The following is a 21,643-nucleotide window of genomic DNA, read 5'->3' on the forward strand; positions in this document are numbered from 1 at the left end:
TTGTATAAACAAAATGAACCTGTATTTTCTGATACAGTGTTCTCGTGCCACATTTTGGTCAACAATGTGTTTAAGGTTTCTATTATGTAATCATTGTTATTGTGAGGATAACGATAACAAAAGCAACATTAATATTATTTAGGTGATTTTAATAGATAATAGTGGTTGCTTATAATGTTCTGTATGCATATGAACAAGCAAGGTGATGACTGCATCAACATATATATAAAACATTTCAAACAGGCTGTACTGAAATCTTCATCAACTCCTTAATCATAAGATCAAAAGATCCATCCACCATAATAAATCAGCCCACTGTTTCATTGGAAACCCAACCGTTAAGTGCACAATAGAGTCATTTCACAAAGCAGAGCTTTCACTGCATCCTGGTGGCTGGTGAATATCGCTCTCTCTCGTAATCTCCCTCATTGGCTTTCTTCATTCTCTGTCTGATTTTCAGCTGCTTCAGTCGGTTCTTGTCCACCTGTCTCTTTGCCAGAATAAAGCCAATGATTCCAGTAGGCAGGCCGAGCATCCTAGAAGAAAACATCTCCGTGTCAGTTGTCTGAAATACTTTTCAATACTGGTTTATTCTGACAGTACTTACCATGCATACCCAACTTTCATCAGTGGATTTTTGGCCTTTCTTTTGGGGATGTACTCAGGCCTGTTACCTTCCTCCTCTTCTTCCTCCTCCTCGTTTTTTTGTTGGTTGGTTTTATTTTCAGGTTCAGCTGCTTTCTGTGTGTTCATAACTTTTGGAGACTCGGTCTTGGTGATGGTTTGCAAAGCGTAATGTCCGCAGTGAAGAGCTCTGCTGTGTAAAACATTCTCCTGCAGTCTGAGATGGGCAGCTCTCGGCTCAAAGGGAGATCTTATCCACAATGTCTTATTTGATAACTTAAACAAACCTGAAAAAAGGATGTTAAATAATATATAATCACATTAAGCCAAGCCTACATTTATTTTTTATGCAGATGCATCCTTACCTTACTGAGCTACTACTAGATCACATATATAGTGTTTTGTTAAAATACCATTCAGTAACAACATAGATATGGATAATACTAATCTTTACATCCGGCAGATGCTTTAGTCCAAAACCTGAACTGGTGTTGTACACAAGCAATATTGGTCTAAGTATAAGAATGGCTGTGATTACATGTGACCTCGTTCCTAACGTTATAGCTTAAAACATTTATGCTTCTATTGATCATGTAGACTGATGAGATTTCCTGAAGTAGTGGCATCCAATCTTAACTCTTACTCGCGATATACTGAGTACATGAGTAGTTAATCTTCCCGGTTCTCATTAGCCAAATTTATCTTGAATAGTTGTTTGCATTTAATCAGTTGACAAGTACAGTATATTATTCCTGCATTCATTTATTATGTGCATGTCAAGCTATCATGGTGTACGCAAGGCAATTCAAGCAGTAATTTTAAAATAGTAACAGTGGTTTAGAAATATATTTCAAAAGTAAAAATGATGATGTACAGTCAATTCCTTCAGGTGTTTCATGATTTATTATTAAATTACATGTTAATATGTTTACCTACTTTGCAAAGTCGACCTCATCAGGTTCGGACAGGACGCAGCCATCTTTGTTGTGAAAGGAAGAGAACGCGCGTTCACGTGGTTTGTTGTTAACGCACTCTGACGCGCTCATTGAACAAAAATACATTTGTTGAGAGAGGCTTTTTCACTCTTATGGGGAAGATGTTCTCTTTCTATCCTGACCAAGAGGAACATAACTTTTACTAGATTCGTTTACTGAAAGAGACCGCTGACCAAATTTCACATTCATAAGTGTAAATTTAGCAATAGGAAACCAATTATATGGTTTCGTTGAATGAAATATGTAAGTTATATATATCGGCAGTTTCAGACACTCGTAAAAAAACTGTAGGAACTTTGAAAGCTTGTGAACGGTATATTGATTTTTATATTTTGTACACGAGAATATATATATATATATATATATATATATATATATATATATATATATATATATATATATATATTTATATATATATATATGTGTGTGTGTGTGTGTGTGTGTATGTATATATATATATATATATATATATATATATATATATATATATATATATATATATATATATATATATATATATCTTCTATCTTTGTTTTGAACGTTAATACCCCTGGCTACTTTTTATTTGTTGTAATTTATTTACTTTTGTTTTAATTTCCCCTTTCTTCTTTTTGAAGGTTTCATGATAAAATACTGTTACTGTACTTTGAATAAAAAATAAATACATTTGAGATTTCTTAGTGAAAATTAACTTTTTTTTAGTTTTTGTTTTATATACCTTGCTTACCTATAATTTAATAAAAAAAAAAAAAAAAAAAAAAAACACTCTCATCAGTTGCTTGTATTGACTTGCACTTCTTACAATTTAATAAGCTTTAGTTAATTTTAAGTTAATGTACTGTAAACTTTAAAATATATATGTATATAAAAAAAAACTTAAGTGTAGCCAAAATTAGACACTTTACATTTTTTTATATATTAATATATGCAAATGTTCCTTAAAAAAAAATCATGTATTCAAATTTATTGCATAACAAACACAACTTGTTTTGACATTAATAAAACATTATAAACTATATATGCAAAACATTTTATGCATGTCCATAACATTCTGAAATGTTCTAAAACACTAGAAAAAAGAAAAAACATATTTACAAAGAACTGGTTTTTGCAAAGTCACAAATCCTCTTAAAATTAAGATTAAAGCCATCCTTATGAAGCAATGCAAAAACAGTGGGGAAACTGCTAAAACCAGAGCAGAAGAAATTTACAGAAAGAGAAAAGAGACTGAATAGGGACACCGCCACTTCCAGATCACCATCTATCTAACAATCTCTTATTTGGAGTTGACTGAGCAGAGAATGTAAAGGTAAAAAAGTCTAGTCATCAAATGTGTAGTTGGGGTTGACCACCAGCGTAACGTCTTCCTCCTGAGTTTCTGTTCCTCTGGACTCGGCAGACCCTTTCAGCCCAGACTGTGTCAGCTCAATCAAAACATAATCCTGATGAAGAAAAAAGTGAATAGGTTTTTTGTTGTTGTTGTTGTTGTTATAATGCATAATGTAGTCTCCACACAACATATTCAAATTACACAGAAAAGAAATTCAAATCACATGAAACTGTTTCCTTACACAGTGAACCAGTCTGTAGATAATTTTCTCTATCATTGTCTTCTTATTCATCAGTTCCATTTCTGAATCAATCTCGGATTCGATTTCCTTCAGGTACCAGTTCACTACTTCACTCTTCTTAAGTGCGGTCTCGTCCTCGGCTAGGAGGAATAGCAAAATACTAATTAGATTCCTGTGGGCTGTGTTTGTCTGACCTTGTCATGTTGTAGTATTGTTAAAAGCACATAATAATGACTAAAGTTACAGCTTGTACAGAGTGCTCACCTTCCTCAGCGTGACGTAGATGTAGCACCAACAGGTTAGAAATGCGTTTATACTCCCCAAATGACAGACGCAGTGAAGGTTTAGTGCTTTCTCCATTGACTCCATGACCGTTAAAACCATTTGTGTGCACATGACCATTCACTTCTCCATTAACATCTCCATTCACACCGTTATCTGCATCATGCCCTAAATAGAGCAAGAAAACAGATGTTTAGATCAATGGTACTTTTTGACTCCAAGACCCTTTTATATAGGCTTATATATACCTCTGGTACTTCTTTTGTAGTAATAAAAAAACTAAAATATGATATTAGTTTAACACTGTACACATTTTGTGTTTTTTTGTAGCATTTTAAAGACATACTCCAGCCAGAAATTAGAAGTCTGTCATCATTTTCTCACCCTCATGTCGATCCAAACCTGCATAACTTGCATTCTTTTGTAGAACGTAAAAGATCATTATTTTGAGGAATGCTGATAACAAAACACTTTCGGTTCCCAACATTCTTCAGCAGAGGAATGGAAGTTATACAGGTTTGGATCGACATGATGACAGGCTTTTAAATTTTGGATGCACTGTACTTTTATGTAAGAATAATATAACACAGTTGAAATAAGACATATTGGGGCCCATAGTTGATAAACGTTGGTTGCTGTACTAGACTGATTTCTCAAAATGACTTAAATTAGAGAGAAACAGAGGATGACTGTACCATTGATCTGATTGTTGTCTTCCTCCTCCATGGCCTCCTCTTCCTCCTGATCCAGATTAATATCAGGAGTCTCGACCCGAATGATGGACTTATTAAGCAGCCTGAACGCTTCTTTGACATGCTTTGGCTGAACCTAAAAGATAGAAACAGCGAGACAGAAGTAAGGAATAACTGGTGACATGCTGTTGAATTATTGAAAAAAAAAACAGTAACCCCAAGATGATAATATCTCTCATCTGTGTCTCTACTAACGAAACTGTACCACCTTACTACTAAGTAATGTCTTTTAGCTTTTCACTTACAAACTATTTCATTGAAAAACAAAAATAATAATCATGGGGCAGTGCATGGGGCAACTTCTGGTATGTGTATGTTTTTGTCTCTGTGTGCAAGTGTGTGTCTGTACAGTATGTGTGTGATTGTAGAGAGAGAGCGGAAGAACCAAAGTGTGCTTTTCACAGATAACAGATAATTTAGTTGGAAAAACAGAGAAAATTGCTTGTCATTTTTATCCTGTTGTCTGTCACGCTTGTTTGCTCAGTGAGTGTCTTTCTGGGTTCTGGTTCAATTGCTGTTGTATGTTTCAAGGACCTTTAGAAATTACTGAAATAATTTGGTGAATTGATATGTATTGACTTTTGAGAGACATGAACTAATAAATAGCTTCACATCTTCGAACGTTTACAAATACATAATTAAAATCTAAAGTTTCGATGTTAATATTAATGGACATGAGCTTAAAATGAACAGCTGCGTCTTTTTTATTAACTAACATCAACAAACACTAATAAATTCTGTTACCGATAAATTGTTTATTATAGTTAATTTATTTTAACTAATAAGAACTTACTGTAATATGTTACCAACATTATTAACTAACATTGCTATTTATTTTAGAGATTAGTTGACCAAAATGATTTCAGGACACAAAAATCATACTTTAGTCTTTGCCTTTTTTTCTTACACACCTCATCACAACAGTGCATCCTTGCCATGCTCTCAGAAAGACGAATCAAGCTCTCCAGCTGGCGGACTGTGATTCTCCAGGCTGATTTAGTGACTCCGGAGCCGTCCCGCTGTCTCAGACGCTTGTACTGCTCCACAATGAATTCCTCAGACTCCTTTGAGATCTGATCACACACACACACACACACAGATCGAGACACAGTTAAGAAATAGCGGAAATTGTGACAATGAGATCAAATGCATTCTGCCAAACATACCTAATTACATCAGGAAGAATGAAGATAAATCTTCCTTTCGCTCACCTTTGGCTTGAACTGGCGAGCGAACAGCATATATCTGCGAATCTCATCTAGACTGTAGACACGGTCAACAGAATTCTGAATTCTGGAGTGGAGATCCACTATACGTCTGGCTATGGCGTAATCGGTGACCTGAAGGGAGAGACCGAGGGATTTACTAACAGTCTAACAACATCCTGCTGTATCCACAATCATCTTCATAGGCTGTTGCATTGTCTGCTCATACCTCATTGCAGTCGTCTACCAGGATGAAGAAGAGATCAAAACGTGACATGATGGGTGCCGTCAGGTTGATGTTCTGTTTGAGGGATTTGGAGCGGTCGTAACGCCCGCTCACTGGGTTTGCTGCAGCCAAGATGGATGTGCGAGCATTCAAAGTGGCCTACAATTTAAACAAAACAAAAAGATAGAATCTTTTATGGAACTATTATAAATTACAAAAACCATTATGGTTAGAGTTACGCAATAAACAGGTTGAAATGATAGTGTACGCTTGTACGATGGTATAATTATGGTATTACGGTTTATACAGTTTGAAATATGGATACTTTTATTACACCAATGCACCAATTCAGAAAGCCATTTTTAATCCCCCGGAGCCATGTGGAGTACATTTTATGATGGATGGACGCACTTTATTTTGCTTCAAAATCCACCATTGACTGCACTTATAAAGCTTGGAAGAGCCAGGACATGTTTTAATATAACTTTGATTGTATTTGTCTAAAATAAGAAAGTCAAGAGCCCCAACTGCACGTGAGACCTGGAAAATTGGCGGAACATTGGCGGGTCGCCTTCTGTGTGAACGCAAACACATCCCGGGATTGATTCCTGGATTGATCCTAGGTCGGGGACCTTGTAACATTGCTGGGTTTAGTCCCAGAATGAGCACTGTGTGAACAAAAGCCAAACTAATGCCATTAAGGCTGTGTCGTAGTGATGACGTACGTTATCGCACAACTTTTTTACCAGGTGTTTTGAAGGCAGATCAACATTTGCGACTAAATAAATATGTATAAACTGTAATTAAGCAGAGATCAGTTAGTTCCTCACTTTCCGCGAAGAGGCTGAGATTGTTCGCCAGCTTAAGAGAAAGTTAATGAAAGTTAACATCTCGTACATTACACGTAAGATCCTGATGTCACGTGTCTTCAGGGGACCTTTACAAGTACGCACATATTTCAGGAAATCACTGGCAGTGTGAACGGGGAAAAATCGAGTGACCTGGGAACAATTACCAGGACACAGTACCCGTGTATTTTCCAGAATCGCAGTGTGAAAGGGACTACATACACCCAGGTTGGCTTGAGGGTGAGTAAATCATGGCTTCATTTTCATTTTTAGGTGAACTATCCCTTTAATGTTCACAGCTGAAAAAAACACGGATTTGTCATTATATTAGTTCCCCCTCAAATAATTACCTTATCACATTTTTTTAAATCCAAACTGCTAGTACAAAATATGTCACAAATGCGAATATGTGTCCTATAAATCTGCATTTTGACCCTTACCTTGACCCCTGCTTTGGTGATGGAGATGGTCTGTTGCTCCATAGCCTCATGGATAGCCACTTGGTCTCTCGTTTCCATCTTATCAAACTCATCAATGCAGCAAACACCCTATGGACAACGATATCAAATCAGGGATCAAATAGGGATTTTCAGTGACTAAACATATTGGAATGTACACAAATCATTTGTAAAGATAACTCACATTGTCAGCCAACATGAGCGCTCCGGCTTCGATGACAAACTCGTGTGATTCCTCATCTCTCACCACAGCAGCTGTGAGACCGGCCGCGCTGGAGGCTTTCCCGCTGGTGTAGACCGCACGGGGACTGAACTCCTCAACATGCCTGAACAACAGCCAAACTGTGAGAACTAATACATCTTTAAACACAATTTGGAAGAAAACGTCACCAATTGGAAATGTCGTCCTAATAATAGTTATTCGCTCTATAATTCCAACTCTAAAAACACTGTTCTATCCTACAGTTTTGAACCTGTTCATGAATAATCAATAATTAAAAGATTAATTAGTCTTACTTAAGGAACTGGCTCTTGGCAGTGCTGGGGTCTCCCACGATGCAGACGTTGATGTCTCCTCTCAGAGATGTGCCCTCCATGGTGGTTTTGGGAACACCTCCAAACAACATGAGCAGAATCCCCCGCTTAACCTCATCATTACCTGAAAACAACAGAGTCCATATCAGAAATAAAAATGTACTGTATCACACACACATATGATTGTTTATATTAACAGGTCGACACAACTACATTTGGTTACACAACTAAAATTAATTTTAATGGACAGATCAGGAAGAAATAGCACTTTAAAATATCTTTATTTGTGTTTAGAAGATAAACATAAATATAATGTGATTATAAAAATGTGAGGTTGAGTAATTGCGTAAATTATCCCTTTAGGGTAACAACTGCAAATGTACACTTTTAACAGTGTTTATTAATCTGTTTTAAATAAGCCAAACCTCTCTCCTATTACTGCTTTCACCATTTACTGCTTGACTACTAATATATGAATTCATTTTGATTAGGGATGCAGAGTATTAGACTTTTACCGTAAGACATGCAGGTGGAAGACGTATGCGTCACGCTCCTCTGGGAAATGTAGGAGCAAAGGAAACAAAGTTTGCTTACTTTAGCAAAGGAAAACCAGTCTCCTTTTGGCTTGTTTCGAATTTTAATTTGTGATAAGCATTTTGTTTTGTTCTCTCTCTATGCTCGTCACTAACCACGCAGCACTGACGAACAGTTTAGCTGCTTACTATGGAGTGTCATTCTGTACATACTTTCTCAAAATATGGCAATCCAAACCATTAAATGTAATCATGATTCAGGTAAAAGTTTGCTTCAACAATGACCACACTGCTGACATGATCTTAGCGCTAGCACACCCTGAGCACATGTGAGCTATTCGTGTAATCGGCAAGGCATATCGGCATAAATCTGTTCAAATCAACTGATGCTAATGTTTCCATTTTGAACCTTTATCGGCCGATTCCGATATCTTTCTGATAATGTCGCACATCCCTAATTTTGATTGCAAGACATATTGTTGTTCATAGTGACTAACCGTGAATGGTAGGGAAGAGGCTGGTGCAGAGGTTGTGGTAGAGGTTTTTATCTTGACTCATCTCAAACACCTTCTCCCACTCCTGGACCGTCATCTGTTTCTTGATACTTTCTGCCGTCTGCTCCTCATCCCTGATCTCCTTCCCGCCAAACTACAAACGGAGACATCCCATTAAAATAATCTGAAAATGAGACCTTCATGCCATAATGGTGGGCTTCACTCTTACTCTGGGATTGGTGGGGGCTACGTGACATGCCAAAAATGCAAGTTTGTAGGAAAGTTCTCTGACACCCAGTGCTTTAAGTCCACGAAGTCCCTCATTCTCGTAACCTTGCACCCCGGCTGTACGAGAACTAGTCTCGGAACGCACACCTGAAACAAACATAACGGCATCTTCAGACTTGTAACAATTGTATAAATATCAGTGAGGGCCGACTGGATGAGAGATGTGTACCTGGTGTGGACAGTTGGGATACATCTGGCACAACAATGAGGGAGCCAATGAAGTCACATTTGTCGCCGGCCTGTGCCGACTCCACAGCCTCAGCCCGCAGGATCACCTCCATACTACGAGGAATGGAGCCCCGTGGCAGCTCAGCCTGTGTCTCCTGGATGCGTACCTGGAATCAAGACAAGTAAAGCATCTAAATACCCTTACAACACTTTAAAACACAGTAAAGCAATCAACAATGTCACAGGGCTAGTATGATGAAATATCAACCCCTCAATCATCCTGACAGAGTGCATCAGAATAGGAAAAGTTTTTAAAAAATATAACATTCAAACCTTGAGCTTTTTTAAATTGCATTTTAAATCAAAATTGCAATGTTTTATTAGAAATATCATGAATAAACAACAGAAATTGTTCAGCCCTATGCCACTTAGAAACTGACATTAGAAACATCTGTTGAATCACCTTTTTATATTCAATATTTACTGACTTAATGGTATTTTCATTATTTTTTTAAGTTTAAATTTAAAATTTATTTCTTAAATATTTAATTGCAAATTACAATTTAAACAAATACCTTTTTCTGCCACTTTACTTGTGTGCTGCAGAAAATATTTGGCGGAAAAATGGCAAATGTATAAAATTCTAGCAAACAGAAAAATATCCTTACCGATGTGACATCATCAACTACAAAACAGAATTTTGAACTTTACCTATACATGCTTTGCATTGTAATTTCTCTACCTTTTTATGACAGGAAAGGGGGTTTACCAAAGAACATAAAAATGTACGCCTTCCTGTCATACCTTCTGGAAGTCGATGAATTTGGATTTGTTTGTATCCAGGAGAAAGCGTCTACGGTTGTTACACACAGGGTTGCGGCAAATGCTGGGCTGAGTGTATTTAAACTGCTGCTCCACATCCTTTATCACTCCTTGACAGTCCAAGCACAGGAAGGTCCCGCTCACCAGCTCAGGGTGAACCGGGTGAGTACGAACAACCTGACCGCTGATGCGCACAAGTGAGCCAACCTTCACCACGGTCAACTCACGGATCCTGCAAGGAACCCAGAGCAGGAGCACATTAGTTAGAAAGGCATCTGTCCATAATTGACAATATTTTCGTTTTGAATGATTAATTAGTCATCACAGTGTCTTATAATTCTATTTACTTGTGTCTAGTTGGTAGATCCTGGAAGGCAACATAGAATTCCTTTGAGGTAGGAACTTCTCCGTGATCCCGAGCAAAATTACGCACAGCATGGCACAGGAAGGGGTAAAGTCTAATCCAAAACAGAACCAAAAGTTTTTCTTTCTACATGCATGTAAAATCAATGTGTTATCAGTTTAATAAAGCAGTCAAAGCCTGTGCAGAATGTTTGTCAATTTTCAGTACATACTCATATTACACACACTACTACACAATAACTGCACATCTGAGATTATGGTTTATATCATAATGTTTTAAGCGTTAATAATTACATTACTCAACAGTAAGATGAACACAGCAAAGTATATGGTTGACAAAATTCAAAAGCAATGTATGAAAGCGATTTCGATTTTTCTTTTGGATTCTTTCCTACCTGTAGAACTCTTCCTGGACGGCTGTTGCCAGTTCTTGATTAAAGCCCTCCAGGTCTGTGAAACTGACCACGAGTGTGTTCCTTTCCGGCCGGATCAACTCCTCTGCGTCTCTCAGGTACTTCACCTCTCCATCACTATTCTGAAACCTGCGGAATTGTACACAAAACTATTACTAGAAAATTCTGATCACAAAAAAATACAATATACAAATCACACGTGCATGTGTCACAAAATGCATATTCACGTGCACAAGTATACTGTTCAAGCAAACATATTAATTCTATACTTTCGTATAAATATATACATGTAGTTTAACATGAAATCGTGCGACTAAAAAGCCTGTAATGGTTTATAGGTAATGTTGTTATAATTCAATACGGTAACCGATCGTGTAACCATTTCGTGATGCTGAAGAACAATAAGGGACAGCTCATTTACTCACTCTTCCAAGAAAGCCTGGAATAATTTTTGGCATTTTTCCGCCAGTTCGTCCTTGATTATCTGACCAGCATTCGTATTTGTTCCATGTTCCATAAGATCCATTTTTGCAATAAACTGTTATTACAAAGTTATAACAAAAATGTACTCTCGTCCCGTCTAGCACAAGAAGCACACGAGTCGCTGTTTCAGAAGTTTTCGCGCGAAATGCAGTACCATGTGATCATTTTCGCGCCACCAGGAACCAATCAGATTGTTGGTTTTCGGTGCTGCCGCTACAATTGGACAATTGTGGCCAATCATTTTCGAGCTTTCTGTTGGGGGCATGGCATAATGTTGAGGTTAGACAGTTTCAATAAAGATACTTAGAAAAATGTTAACAGTTGCAATAAAATAGGAAAAGTATTTGTTAATATGAAAGTATGGGGGTTACCCAAAACAGGTGACAGCATCCTAGAAGTTTGATTGATCGGGTAGACCCATAGTGCATAAAATATGTATAATAATAATATTGCTGTTTTAACGTTTAATTATATTTTTTAATCAAGTGGCTAAAACTAAGTTGGCAAGTTATTACGTGGCATTATGTATAAACATGTTTATACTTAGACGCGACCTGTCACGTGATACATGTTACTGTTTTCTGCGCTGTTGAGGTCCAAATAATTAAGCTGCGTCCGAAATCGAATACTGCGTACTGGGTACTACATTTGAATTTGAACGTACTACTCGACCGTTAGAAAAGTACGTTCTATATAGTATGAATGTGGGTAGTATGAATGGAATTCGGACGTACTACATCCGCCATGTTGACATTGTCACATGACATACGTCGTCACAACAGCGCGTAAATTTAAAGAGCCCAATCTACTGAGCGAACATCGGTGATGTTTTTCGTTTTTCTTACCGCTTTCATCTGCGTTTTTATGTCGTTTGAATTAACAATTCAAAGCAGGCGTCGGTCAGCTGTTCGCAGATCATGCCTTCGTTGACAGCTTGTAAATCCTTTACTAAAATAAATTTAGCTTTTAATTTTCTACCTCAGAATAACAGCAGCTACAGCTGTGAAAAGAATGACAGACTGATTTTATGTAAGGATATAAAGTAATTTATTGTAATAAATAAATACAAATAAAATTACACAAAACGAACATAAATTAAAAAACTTGAATGAACGCTTAGACAAATACACACACACACACACACACACACATATACACATAAATACACACAAATACATTATAGAAATATACACAGAAACACACACACATCACAATATATACATAAATACATACATAATATATAAATTATAGACAATATAAACACATATATAAATATATATAGTTAGATATAGATATATCAGCAAAAAATGTGTAACCTATTGAAATTTTATTCTAAAAAACAAAAACTAGATATTTACAGACTGTGAACAGCATCATACAGACTGCTGTCCCTGGCCTTCGACATCCAAGAGCTGCATAACATTGTGCACAGAATGAGCAGGTCTGTCATGGGGATTTTGAGGAGGCTGATTGCCTTCTCCACCACAGATGACCTGGAGGCAGTGGAAGCAGCTTTTCTTCTGGTAGCTGACACAATAGATGGCTGTCACATACAAACTGAACCTCCAGCAAGTGAAGCCCAATGTTATTTCAACAGGAAGCGGTTTCATTCTGTTCAGCTGCAGGTCACCACCATGGGAAGTACCTTGATATCTTTGTTGAGTATCCCGGGTCTGTGTATGATGCCAGGGTGCTGAAGCCTGAAGAACACTGGAGGCCTATCCACCTGCAGGGAAACACATCCTGGGAGATGGTGTGTGTGTCCTTGTGTGAGTGTTCATCTGCCTCATCACAGCAGACAGAGAGCTTGAACACAATCCTGCACAGCTTTGATTCAATACCAATGATGCTCGTGCACAGAACATTGTTGAGAGAGCATTCAGATGATGAAGACCAGCTGTGCTCCATCTTCTTCTTCTTCAAGGCCATGGAAGTGAGTTCTGCCTTTGTGCAGATGTTGATGCATGCTGTGCAGTGCTCCACAACCTCCGTCTTCTGAATGAGGACATTGCTGATCCAGAAGTTGTGGAGGATCATGACGATGATACACTGGAACCCCAAAACACAGAAGTCAGCACAGAAGAGCATGTGCGGGACAATCTGAGCACAGCTGTGTCACACCAGACGACCGTGTGCAGCTCTTCAAGAGCAGATTACCTGTAGGACAGTCGAACAGGTTAAGCCTCTGTGAATCAGCTCATGTTCTCATAGTGCTGTTGTTTAAGCTTGTGTAAGTTATTTAGGTAATTTTAAGACTGTCAAATCAAGATATACATATATTAGTTATTTAAGAAATATAAATACTATAAAATCACATAAATATGTATAAATACACATGTAAGTATTTAAATTTAAACGTGTGTTTATTTATATATACATATAAATATATTACACTCATAACTGGGAATTCATATTACAGTTGAAAATGAAAATTTTACAATTTGAAAATCTAGCAACATATTTACAACAATATTTATCCCTGGGTTATATTTTTGAATTCCACTTTTTTTCACTCATTTTTGATTCCCAAATTTAAAGTCCTCATCTACAGTTACTGAAATGAAGCTGCTGAAGTTTATTTTCCTGACATTATTATAGAAACATCTAAAGAAATTCCCTTTTGCTGTTGCTTTAAGCTCTATTATACTACTTTATGAAAATGTTAATGTGGTTTTGTCTGAAGCTTTGTGCTCTTATCCATGTAGAAAAAATAAATAAATAAATACATAAAGAGAATAATTTGTATGAGTATTTCTCTAAAGTGTGGCACCCATTCTCAAGACAACATTCTTCAGATGTTAAAAAAAACAACTGGAAACTGCTACAAAATCAGTGCACTCAACTGCTTCAAAAGTTATTTGCTATTAAGTACTTTGCAACTGACAAAATAGCAACTGGAAATACCTGGAAATTCATATTATAATAAAAAAACAGCATAAATCAGTGATGATTCTAACATAAATACATGTAAAGAGTGTGTGTAGTTAAGATTAATTTTCATTTATATACTTACTGAATTATGCTTTCCAGTGAATAGGGTTTCATCAGTGGATGAGAACAAGATTGTGTTCATCAGTCTCTGTAACATCAGAACAGGATTTACACATTACTGATGATTTATGATAAAACTGAGGCACCTACAATAGTTTGCTTTTTTAATCAAAATATCAAAACTAGTAAAATGTAAATTAACTCGTTTCAATTACTTAAAATTTTGTAACTTTATATCATTAAATTACTTAACGAGCCGTCTGTAGAAGCAGCCTTAACAAGCTGAGGCACAGCCTCTGATCGATAATGATTATTAAACATATTTTTTAACTCAATTTACAAAATAGTCTCATCAGTTTACAATGTGTAAAACTTTAACAAATCAGTCGTTTACTTGGATTATGTTAAACAAGTACACTTTAACCACAATGAACAGCGTTTATCCATAAGGTACTTACACTTCAAAACAGCGGCGTCACGATCCTCCGATTTTCCGTTATTTTCGAATATGAGTATGACGAGCCTTCTCCCGGTGCCTCATGGGATAGAGAAGTGTCCATCCTATGCATACTACGGAATTCGGCCGGAAGTAGTAGGCCATACTGTTTTTCGAATACTGAGAATTCGGACATACTACTTGCTTCGCATACTGTTTTTCGCCTACTATATAGTATGGAAGTATGCGATTTCGGACGCGGCTTTATAGTTATTTGTAAATGTTTTAATAGGGCATTATTTAAAGAAAAAATAGAAATTGCTATGTTGGATTTTTCTATTTATTATGCTATTATTGTAACCTCGATGAAAACTTCAAAATACAATAAATGGTCTTGCACAAAGTATCAATGCAGGAAAACTAAAACTTGCCACCCTACGTTACTTTGAATTGTTATTGCTGCGGCACTCACTTAATGACTGAAACAAAATATTTATTCTATCTGTTGCTTTTCAGTATGATTTCTAATTATTTTTCTTGGCAAACTATGTATTGTCAGAATTTAAGGAATTTCCTTCTGTCAACAGTAGATGGCGGTGTTTCTATGTTATATGTAAACAGACAGCTTTTTAACCAAGCCAGCAGATGGCGCTAATCGTAGTTTTAAATCATGCATGCAGATTTCGACTAACAAACTTGACATGTTTTCAAATTCGTATTTACATGTTCAGTGAAAAGAAAAAATGTTTGGAGTTTCTGTGAAAAGTGGGTATTACAATACCAAAACATATCAGCACCAAATGAAAGTTTGCTAAAACAACGTTTTAATGACTAGTAATCTTGTTATTAATATTGTCCAAAAGTCAAGTGACATCTTTAAGAGAAGAAAGTCATTTTAGAGGAAGCACAGGATGTTACATTTTTTATAAAAAATGACAATGTGTTTTTTTTGTGTTTTTTTGTGTTTTTTGAATAACATGCACAGATAAGTCATGATTCATATTTTTGTTTTGACAAACTGATATATATTATAGAATGGATGTTGCTGACAAGTTTCAGTCAGATGTGTGTGGCTGGAGGACTTTGTGGACAGATAACAGTATCTGTACCTGATGGTTTGGTTGGACCAAAAACCACACTTGCTGGTCTAGTATAGTGAGTAAAACACATTTTTGTGGTATGTATATGTGTCTGTGAGAGTTTTTAGTCTCTTGGGTGTACCCTGAGTTGTGTTCTTTTCTGTTCTTGTGGTTTCCGTCATGGCGGTTGATTTCACCCTGAGGCGGCATTTTCAAATTTTTGAGTCACACTTTCATTGGTAGGAAGAATAAAGACGTCAATGCAATGCTTATCTGTGTAAAAAACAAAAAAACAATAACTAAATCAATACTGTTATGTTTTTTTTTAATGGTTCAGTTCATTTGTACAATCTTTCCACCTTTCTCTTTGTGTGTGGGTGCACAGGCCTATTTGTTTATGTACCTTCGATGTGTTTGAAACCCAAACGTTTTTTTTTTGTAATCTGTAAAATCACATTGTTACTCGGTAAACATGATAAACATACGCTAGGGCATTGGTTGAATCTCTACACACATCTGAGCCAGGTATATGGCGTTAAGGCGAACGGCGTCTAGACGGTTTTGTCTGCAGGGCATCTTCAGTACATCAGATGTTTCGTAATATTTGGCACAGCAGTACGAGGACTTTCTTGCTTGCAGCTGTAGGGTGAGCAGAATTTATTGCATTAGTCAGGAGATTTATGTCTTTCACAATCCTGCACGCAACAACATAACTGCCAGATCTTCCTGAGGTGAAAACTAGTATTCGGCAGGTTTGTATGAAGTAAAACAAGATATGACAGATATCATTTTGAATGTCACAATACTGAGTTGTTTTTTTTGGTTGGTGTGTAACCTTGATCATGTGTAGGCGCCCCCTCAATAAATGATGATAGCTAGACAAAAGTAACTTGTTTTCTGAGAGCTGTGCTGACGTCACTGCAGAGTTCTTGTGACTGCATTTGTGAAAAAAGTGCATGTGTTTACCCAGTGATTCAGCATTCAGTGACGTCATTATGAAAATCAACTATAATGATTGTTTTTACAAAATATACTTTTTTACAAAAAAATACGTTTTTACTATAAATATACATATAGCTTGATAAGGTCTGCTAAAGAAAATGTTATTCATGACTTGTACATCTATTTCTCTCTTAATGTCTTCACGTGATGACATGTTGAATATTTTTTTAATTAAGATGCAATGCAATAACATGCAAATTAAAGAAAATGACAATGGATTATATTTTTTTATTTTATTTAATTTTTTGTGATAAATGCAGATTTTTTGAGTCAAAGACTTATGTTTCAAATTGAAAGTGACCTGCACTGTTTGTCACTAAAAAAAAAAAAAAAAAAAAAAAAAAAAAAATATATATATATATATATATATATATATATATATATATATATATATATATATTATTCCATTGGCAGAATTGGCAAAAAGTTGATTTATGCATAAATAAATATATATAGACATAGCACAGGTTTCAGATACATCCACCAGAAGCAAGACAGTGAATGAAAGTAAAGTACAGATGTCAGCGGTCAAAGGTCATCAAAAGAAGGCCACAGGAGCACTTAGAGCTCTGAGAGCTGTTTGAGGTCAAAGTCTTTCAGTTAGAGTTTCCAAAGAGGGAAAATCCAGCGAGGATTTGATGGCGTTGGTTGCAAAAGCAAAGCCCCATAATCCTAATTTTCAGGTGTGTTTTTGACAGGCTTCTCTAATTAAATAAACGCCTGTAGGGGCCTGCATGCTGAATTCATATATGCCATGGATTTGGGGTAGGCATATTTCCACACAATATTTGCACTTGTATATCTGGGGAAAAGGTGTATTTTAGCATGGGAATGAAATGGCATGTCTGTCTGTGTCAGCACCTGGATGTCTTAACAACCCCCCCCACACACACCTCTTGCTGTTTTGTATTTTCTTGGTTGTTTGTTCTGAGTAGACTGGTGGGAATCTTTGGCTGAGCTGGTCTCTCATTAGCACATAGTGAGAAAACGAATCCTCAGAGGAAGATCATTGTGTCTAACAGCAGGTGTGTGTTTGTGCGTTTCACACAAATTCTGACAATTCATGCACTGTCAGTGCAGGCAGGGAGCCCATTTATCCATCGGTTCATGCTATTCTCTCTTTCTCTAACAGATAGGGCTATATTCACACAAAGAAATGACCTTGCTCATCATTTTCAGATAAAGGACTGTAATCAGAAAAATGCTTTCTATGTTAATGAAATATACCTGTATATGCTACCATTTAAAAGTTTGGGGTCTGAAAGATTCTTTATTGTTTTTGAAAGAAGTCTCTTATGCTCACCAAGGCTATATTTATTTGATTAAAACAAATCAAATAACCGTTTTTGTTTTAATACTTAAAAAAAAACCTCCAGTCTTCACATGATTCTTGAGAAATCATTCTAATCTGCTGATTTGGTGCTGAAGAAACATTTCTCATTATTATTAATGCAGAAATATTCTCTACATTTCCCTGATACTTGAACTAACAGATTAATGTTTTGATAACAGCAAAGAGCCACACCTTTAGGGAAATCAATTTATTAATGGCTTGTAAATTATTTTGAGATTACACACTTCACCTTTCAATTAGGAAAATCCTGTAAGCCCCTCACCCTCCCTTCGGACTGGTGTACCTTTAATGGCTTGTTTCTGTTGTCATGATAGTCCTTTTGTCAGAAGTGTCTTTGTTGTACTTGGTGGTCTTTGTCAGGGGCGTAGAGTGCGTGCTGTTGTTGGTTTCATGCAGACGTGAGAAAATAGGTCCTGTCAACGAAGGTCTTTTTTTCCCACCATTGTTAACCTAGACTCACAGGAAAGCTAGTCACTGTTAGGAAGCGCAGACTTACTATTGAGCTTGACCCTGAATCTGAATTATGATAACAGGTCCTACATAGCAGCGGATTAGTCATAGATAATAAAACACACCTGATACTACACCTGTCCACACTTGTTTTTTCCCCCCATTCCACCGCCTGCGTCTCACGCTTTCAAAGCAAAAAACACACTGTGTGAAAGGCCCCAAGACACCAGTTTCCTAGTTTTGTAGCTGAAAAGGGATTCGTTTTTTCGGTTTCATTACCATCTATCCAAATGGGCCCTGCTTCGGAAAGATTTTGGACTGTAATGTAAACAAGGACCATGTAACATACTGCAGTGAATTCAAGAAGATTTAGATGACCTTCTTGTTTTATAAATGAACATTGTATGCCAGCTGTTTTTTAAGGTTTTTTAGTGTTTTCAGTGTTTGTTGGGTTGCTAGTGTTATGGAAGAATGGGATGTTTTGAGTTGAGTTGACTCTATAAAGTAATTTGGTAGTTTTAGTGTATTTTGGACGTAAAATGTACTGCTTTGTGAAGAGTTTTTGTAAAAAGTGAAGTGAATAATGTAAAAAAGTCTTTCAAAAGAAAAGCTCACATCTTCCACGTCCTCATAAACATCATAAACACTCACCTCTCTAGATGTGTTAAAACCACACACACTTATAGATAGGTGCACACACTCGACTATTAGGATGTTGTTGGACTTTTGAGGACATCCTCCACACAGCTGAGTTCGTGAGAATATAAGCGAATGATGGATGAGAGGATTTGACCAGGAAGGAAGCTATTATACGGTATAATCATATTGTGACGGACCCATTGTTGTATTTTTAGCATCCTGCAAACATGTGGCCTGTGCGTGAGATATTTGGGTTTTAAAGAAAAGCTGCATCGCACAGATGTCTGAGCTTGGATGTGTGGTTTGCGTCAGTGTGTGTTTTGAAGCATGTTCTCTGTCACTGTATCACAACAACATGTGTTGGCTGTCAGACCTTTTAACTTTCCTGAAATGAAGCGGAAAAATGGTGTTCCTGTTTTGTTGCCGACAGCAGTAAATATTCTATAAATAGAGGCTGTTGTTTGTTTCGGATGTGAAATAATGGCTGATACATGTATGCTTACATGTCTGTGTGAGGTTATTGTTAATAGATTCATTTGCTTTTAATCATTTGAGATGATGGTCATTTGTTTCAGAGCATTGGTCTAATTCATGTCACATGGCTAAACAAAACTTTGTTACACCTGCCTTTAGTTTTTAAATAATTCTTTTGAAGTGTCTGTTCATCAGAATACTGAAAAAAAAGTGGATTCCGCCAAAATATTATTCAGCACAACTGTATTGAATATTGACAATGAGAAATGTTTCTGAGCATGCTTCCAAATCAGCATTTTAGAATGATTTTAGAATGACATTACCTGAGGGATAATGTTACACTAAAGACCTGAAGTATTGGCTGCTAAAATTCGGCTGTGCCATCACATGAAGAAATTACATGTAAACATAAATTGCAATAGAAATAAGTGAATTAAATTGTAATAATATTTTATATTTAAAAATATTTAATAATATTTTACTCCTGGACAGCAACCAATCTGGCCACTCAACTGAGACTGCTCTGCTCTCGGTTACTGAAGCCCTGCAACTGGCAAGAGCAGCTTCAAAATCCTCGGTACTCATCTTACTGGACCTGTCTGCTGCTTTTGACACTGTTAATCACCAGATTCTCCTGTCCACCCTCAGAAAGATGGGCAACTCTGGAACTGCACTCCTGTGGGTTAAGTCCTACCTCTCTGACAGATCCTTCAGTGTGTCTTGAGCCCATTTCACACTGCCATTCCGGCAAATACAGGGGTAAAGTGTTCCTGCAATTGTTCCCGGGTCACTAGATTTTGCACTTTGACATCAGCGCGTGACGTGTAATGTATGAGCCGAATACGCTAGGCACGTTATACTTTCACTGAAGCAAGCAAATGATCTCCGCGTCAGCGCAGAAAGTGAGGAACTAACTGATCTCTACTTCATTACAGTTTGCACATATGTTTTCGTCGCGAACGTTGATCTTCCTTCAAAACAGCCGGTAAAAGAGTCGCGTGATAACGCACGTCATCACTTCCACACGGAATTAGATCTGGCTTTTGTTCACACAGCGCTCGTCCCGGGTCGAACCCCGCAATGTTACTAGGTCCCCGACCCGGGTTCAATTCTGTAATCGATCCCGGGACGTGGTTGCTTTCACACAGAAGGCGACCCGGCAATGTTCCGGAAATATTGCAGGTCCGACGTGCAGTGTGAAAGGGGCTTTGGAGGGGTGATGTTTCAAAGTCACACCACTTTGCTACTGGGGTTCCTCAAGGCTCATTACTTGGACCACTTTTCTTCTCCATCTACATGACATCATTAGGATCTGTCATTCAGAAGCATGGCTTTTCTTATCACTGCTACGCTGATGACACCCAACTCTACTTCTCATTCGACCCAGATGACCCGACGGTAGCTGCTCGCAGTTCAGCCTGTCTGAGTGACATTTCTAGCTGGATGAATGACCATCACCTTCAGCTTAACCTTACGAAGACAGAACTCCTGGTGATTCCAGCTAACCCACTGCTTCATCACAACTTCTCTATACAGCTGGGCTCATCAACCATTACAGGACAGCCAGAAACCTAGGAGTTGTGATGGATCATCATTTAAGCTTCACAGACCACATTGCTACAACGACCCGGTCCTGCAGGTTTGCCTTATACAACATTAGGAAGATTAGACCCTTCCTGTCAGAGCAAGCAACCCAACTTCTTGTCCAAGCACTTTTTCTCTCCAGACTGGACTATTGTAATGCTCTCCTTCCTGCATGTACTGTCACGCCTCTGCAATTGATCCAGAATGCAGCAGCGAGGGTTGTCTTCAATTAGCCAAAAAAAGAGCTCACGTTACTCCTCTCCTCATCAGGTTACACTGGCTACCAGTAGTTGCTCGCATCAAATTCTAGGTACTGATGCTTGCCTACAAGACGACCACTGGCACGGCACCAACTTACCTAAACTCACTGGTTAAATCCTATGTGCCCTCCAGAAGTTTGCACTCTGCAAGTGATCGACGCCTTGTGGTGCCATCCCAAAGACATTTAAAATAACTCTCACGGACCTTTTCCTGGACTGTGCCCAGCTGGTGGAATGACCTCCCAATCTCAATTCGTACAGCTGAGTCTTTACTCATTTTCAAGAAACATCTAAAGACTCATGTTAAACTTTTAT

The 21,643-nt window shown here is 37.3% G+C and overlaps 1 protein-coding gene and 1 long non-coding RNA gene across 2 annotated transcripts; both read right to left on the minus strand.

Moving 5' to 3' along the window:
- Positions 1–2,568: 2,568 nt before the first annotated feature.
- LOC113050797 (DNA replication licensing factor MCM6-like) lies at positions 2,569–11,210 on the minus strand. The gene is made up of 17 exons (XM_026214100.1): positions 11,002–11,210; positions 10,559–10,705; positions 10,148–10,258; positions 9,783–10,032; positions 8,980–9,145; positions 8,752–8,897; positions 8,526–8,676; positions 7,478–7,619; positions 7,146–7,287; positions 6,944–7,051; positions 5,659–5,814; positions 5,436–5,564; positions 5,136–5,297; positions 4,168–4,300; positions 3,455–3,640; positions 3,191–3,330; positions 2,569–3,061 (listed from the first exon to the last, which is right to left on the minus strand). Exons 1-17 carry the CDS (start codon positions 11,100–11,102, stop codon positions 2,939–2,941), a joined length of 2,493 nt encoding a protein of 830 aa, XP_026069885.1. The 5' UTR covers positions 11,103–11,210; the 3' UTR covers positions 2,569–2,938.
- A 1,181-nt stretch (positions 11,211–12,391) lies between these two features.
- LOC113051127 (uncharacterized) lies at positions 12,392–14,651 on the minus strand. The gene is made up of 3 exons (XR_003276863.1): positions 14,509–14,651; positions 14,073–14,138; positions 12,392–13,216 (listed from the first exon to the last, which is right to left on the minus strand). It is a non-coding gene; the product is annotated as an uncharacterized LOC113051127 (long non-coding RNA).
- Positions 14,652–21,643: the final 6,992 nt, after the last annotated feature.

This window comes from Carassius auratus, chromosome 31 (genome assembly GCF_003368295.1).
Source record: "Carassius auratus strain Wakin chromosome 31, ASM336829v1, whole genome shotgun sequence".
In the NCBI taxonomy this organism is placed as follows: Eukaryota; Metazoa; Chordata; class Actinopteri; order Cypriniformes; family Cyprinidae; genus Carassius; species Carassius auratus.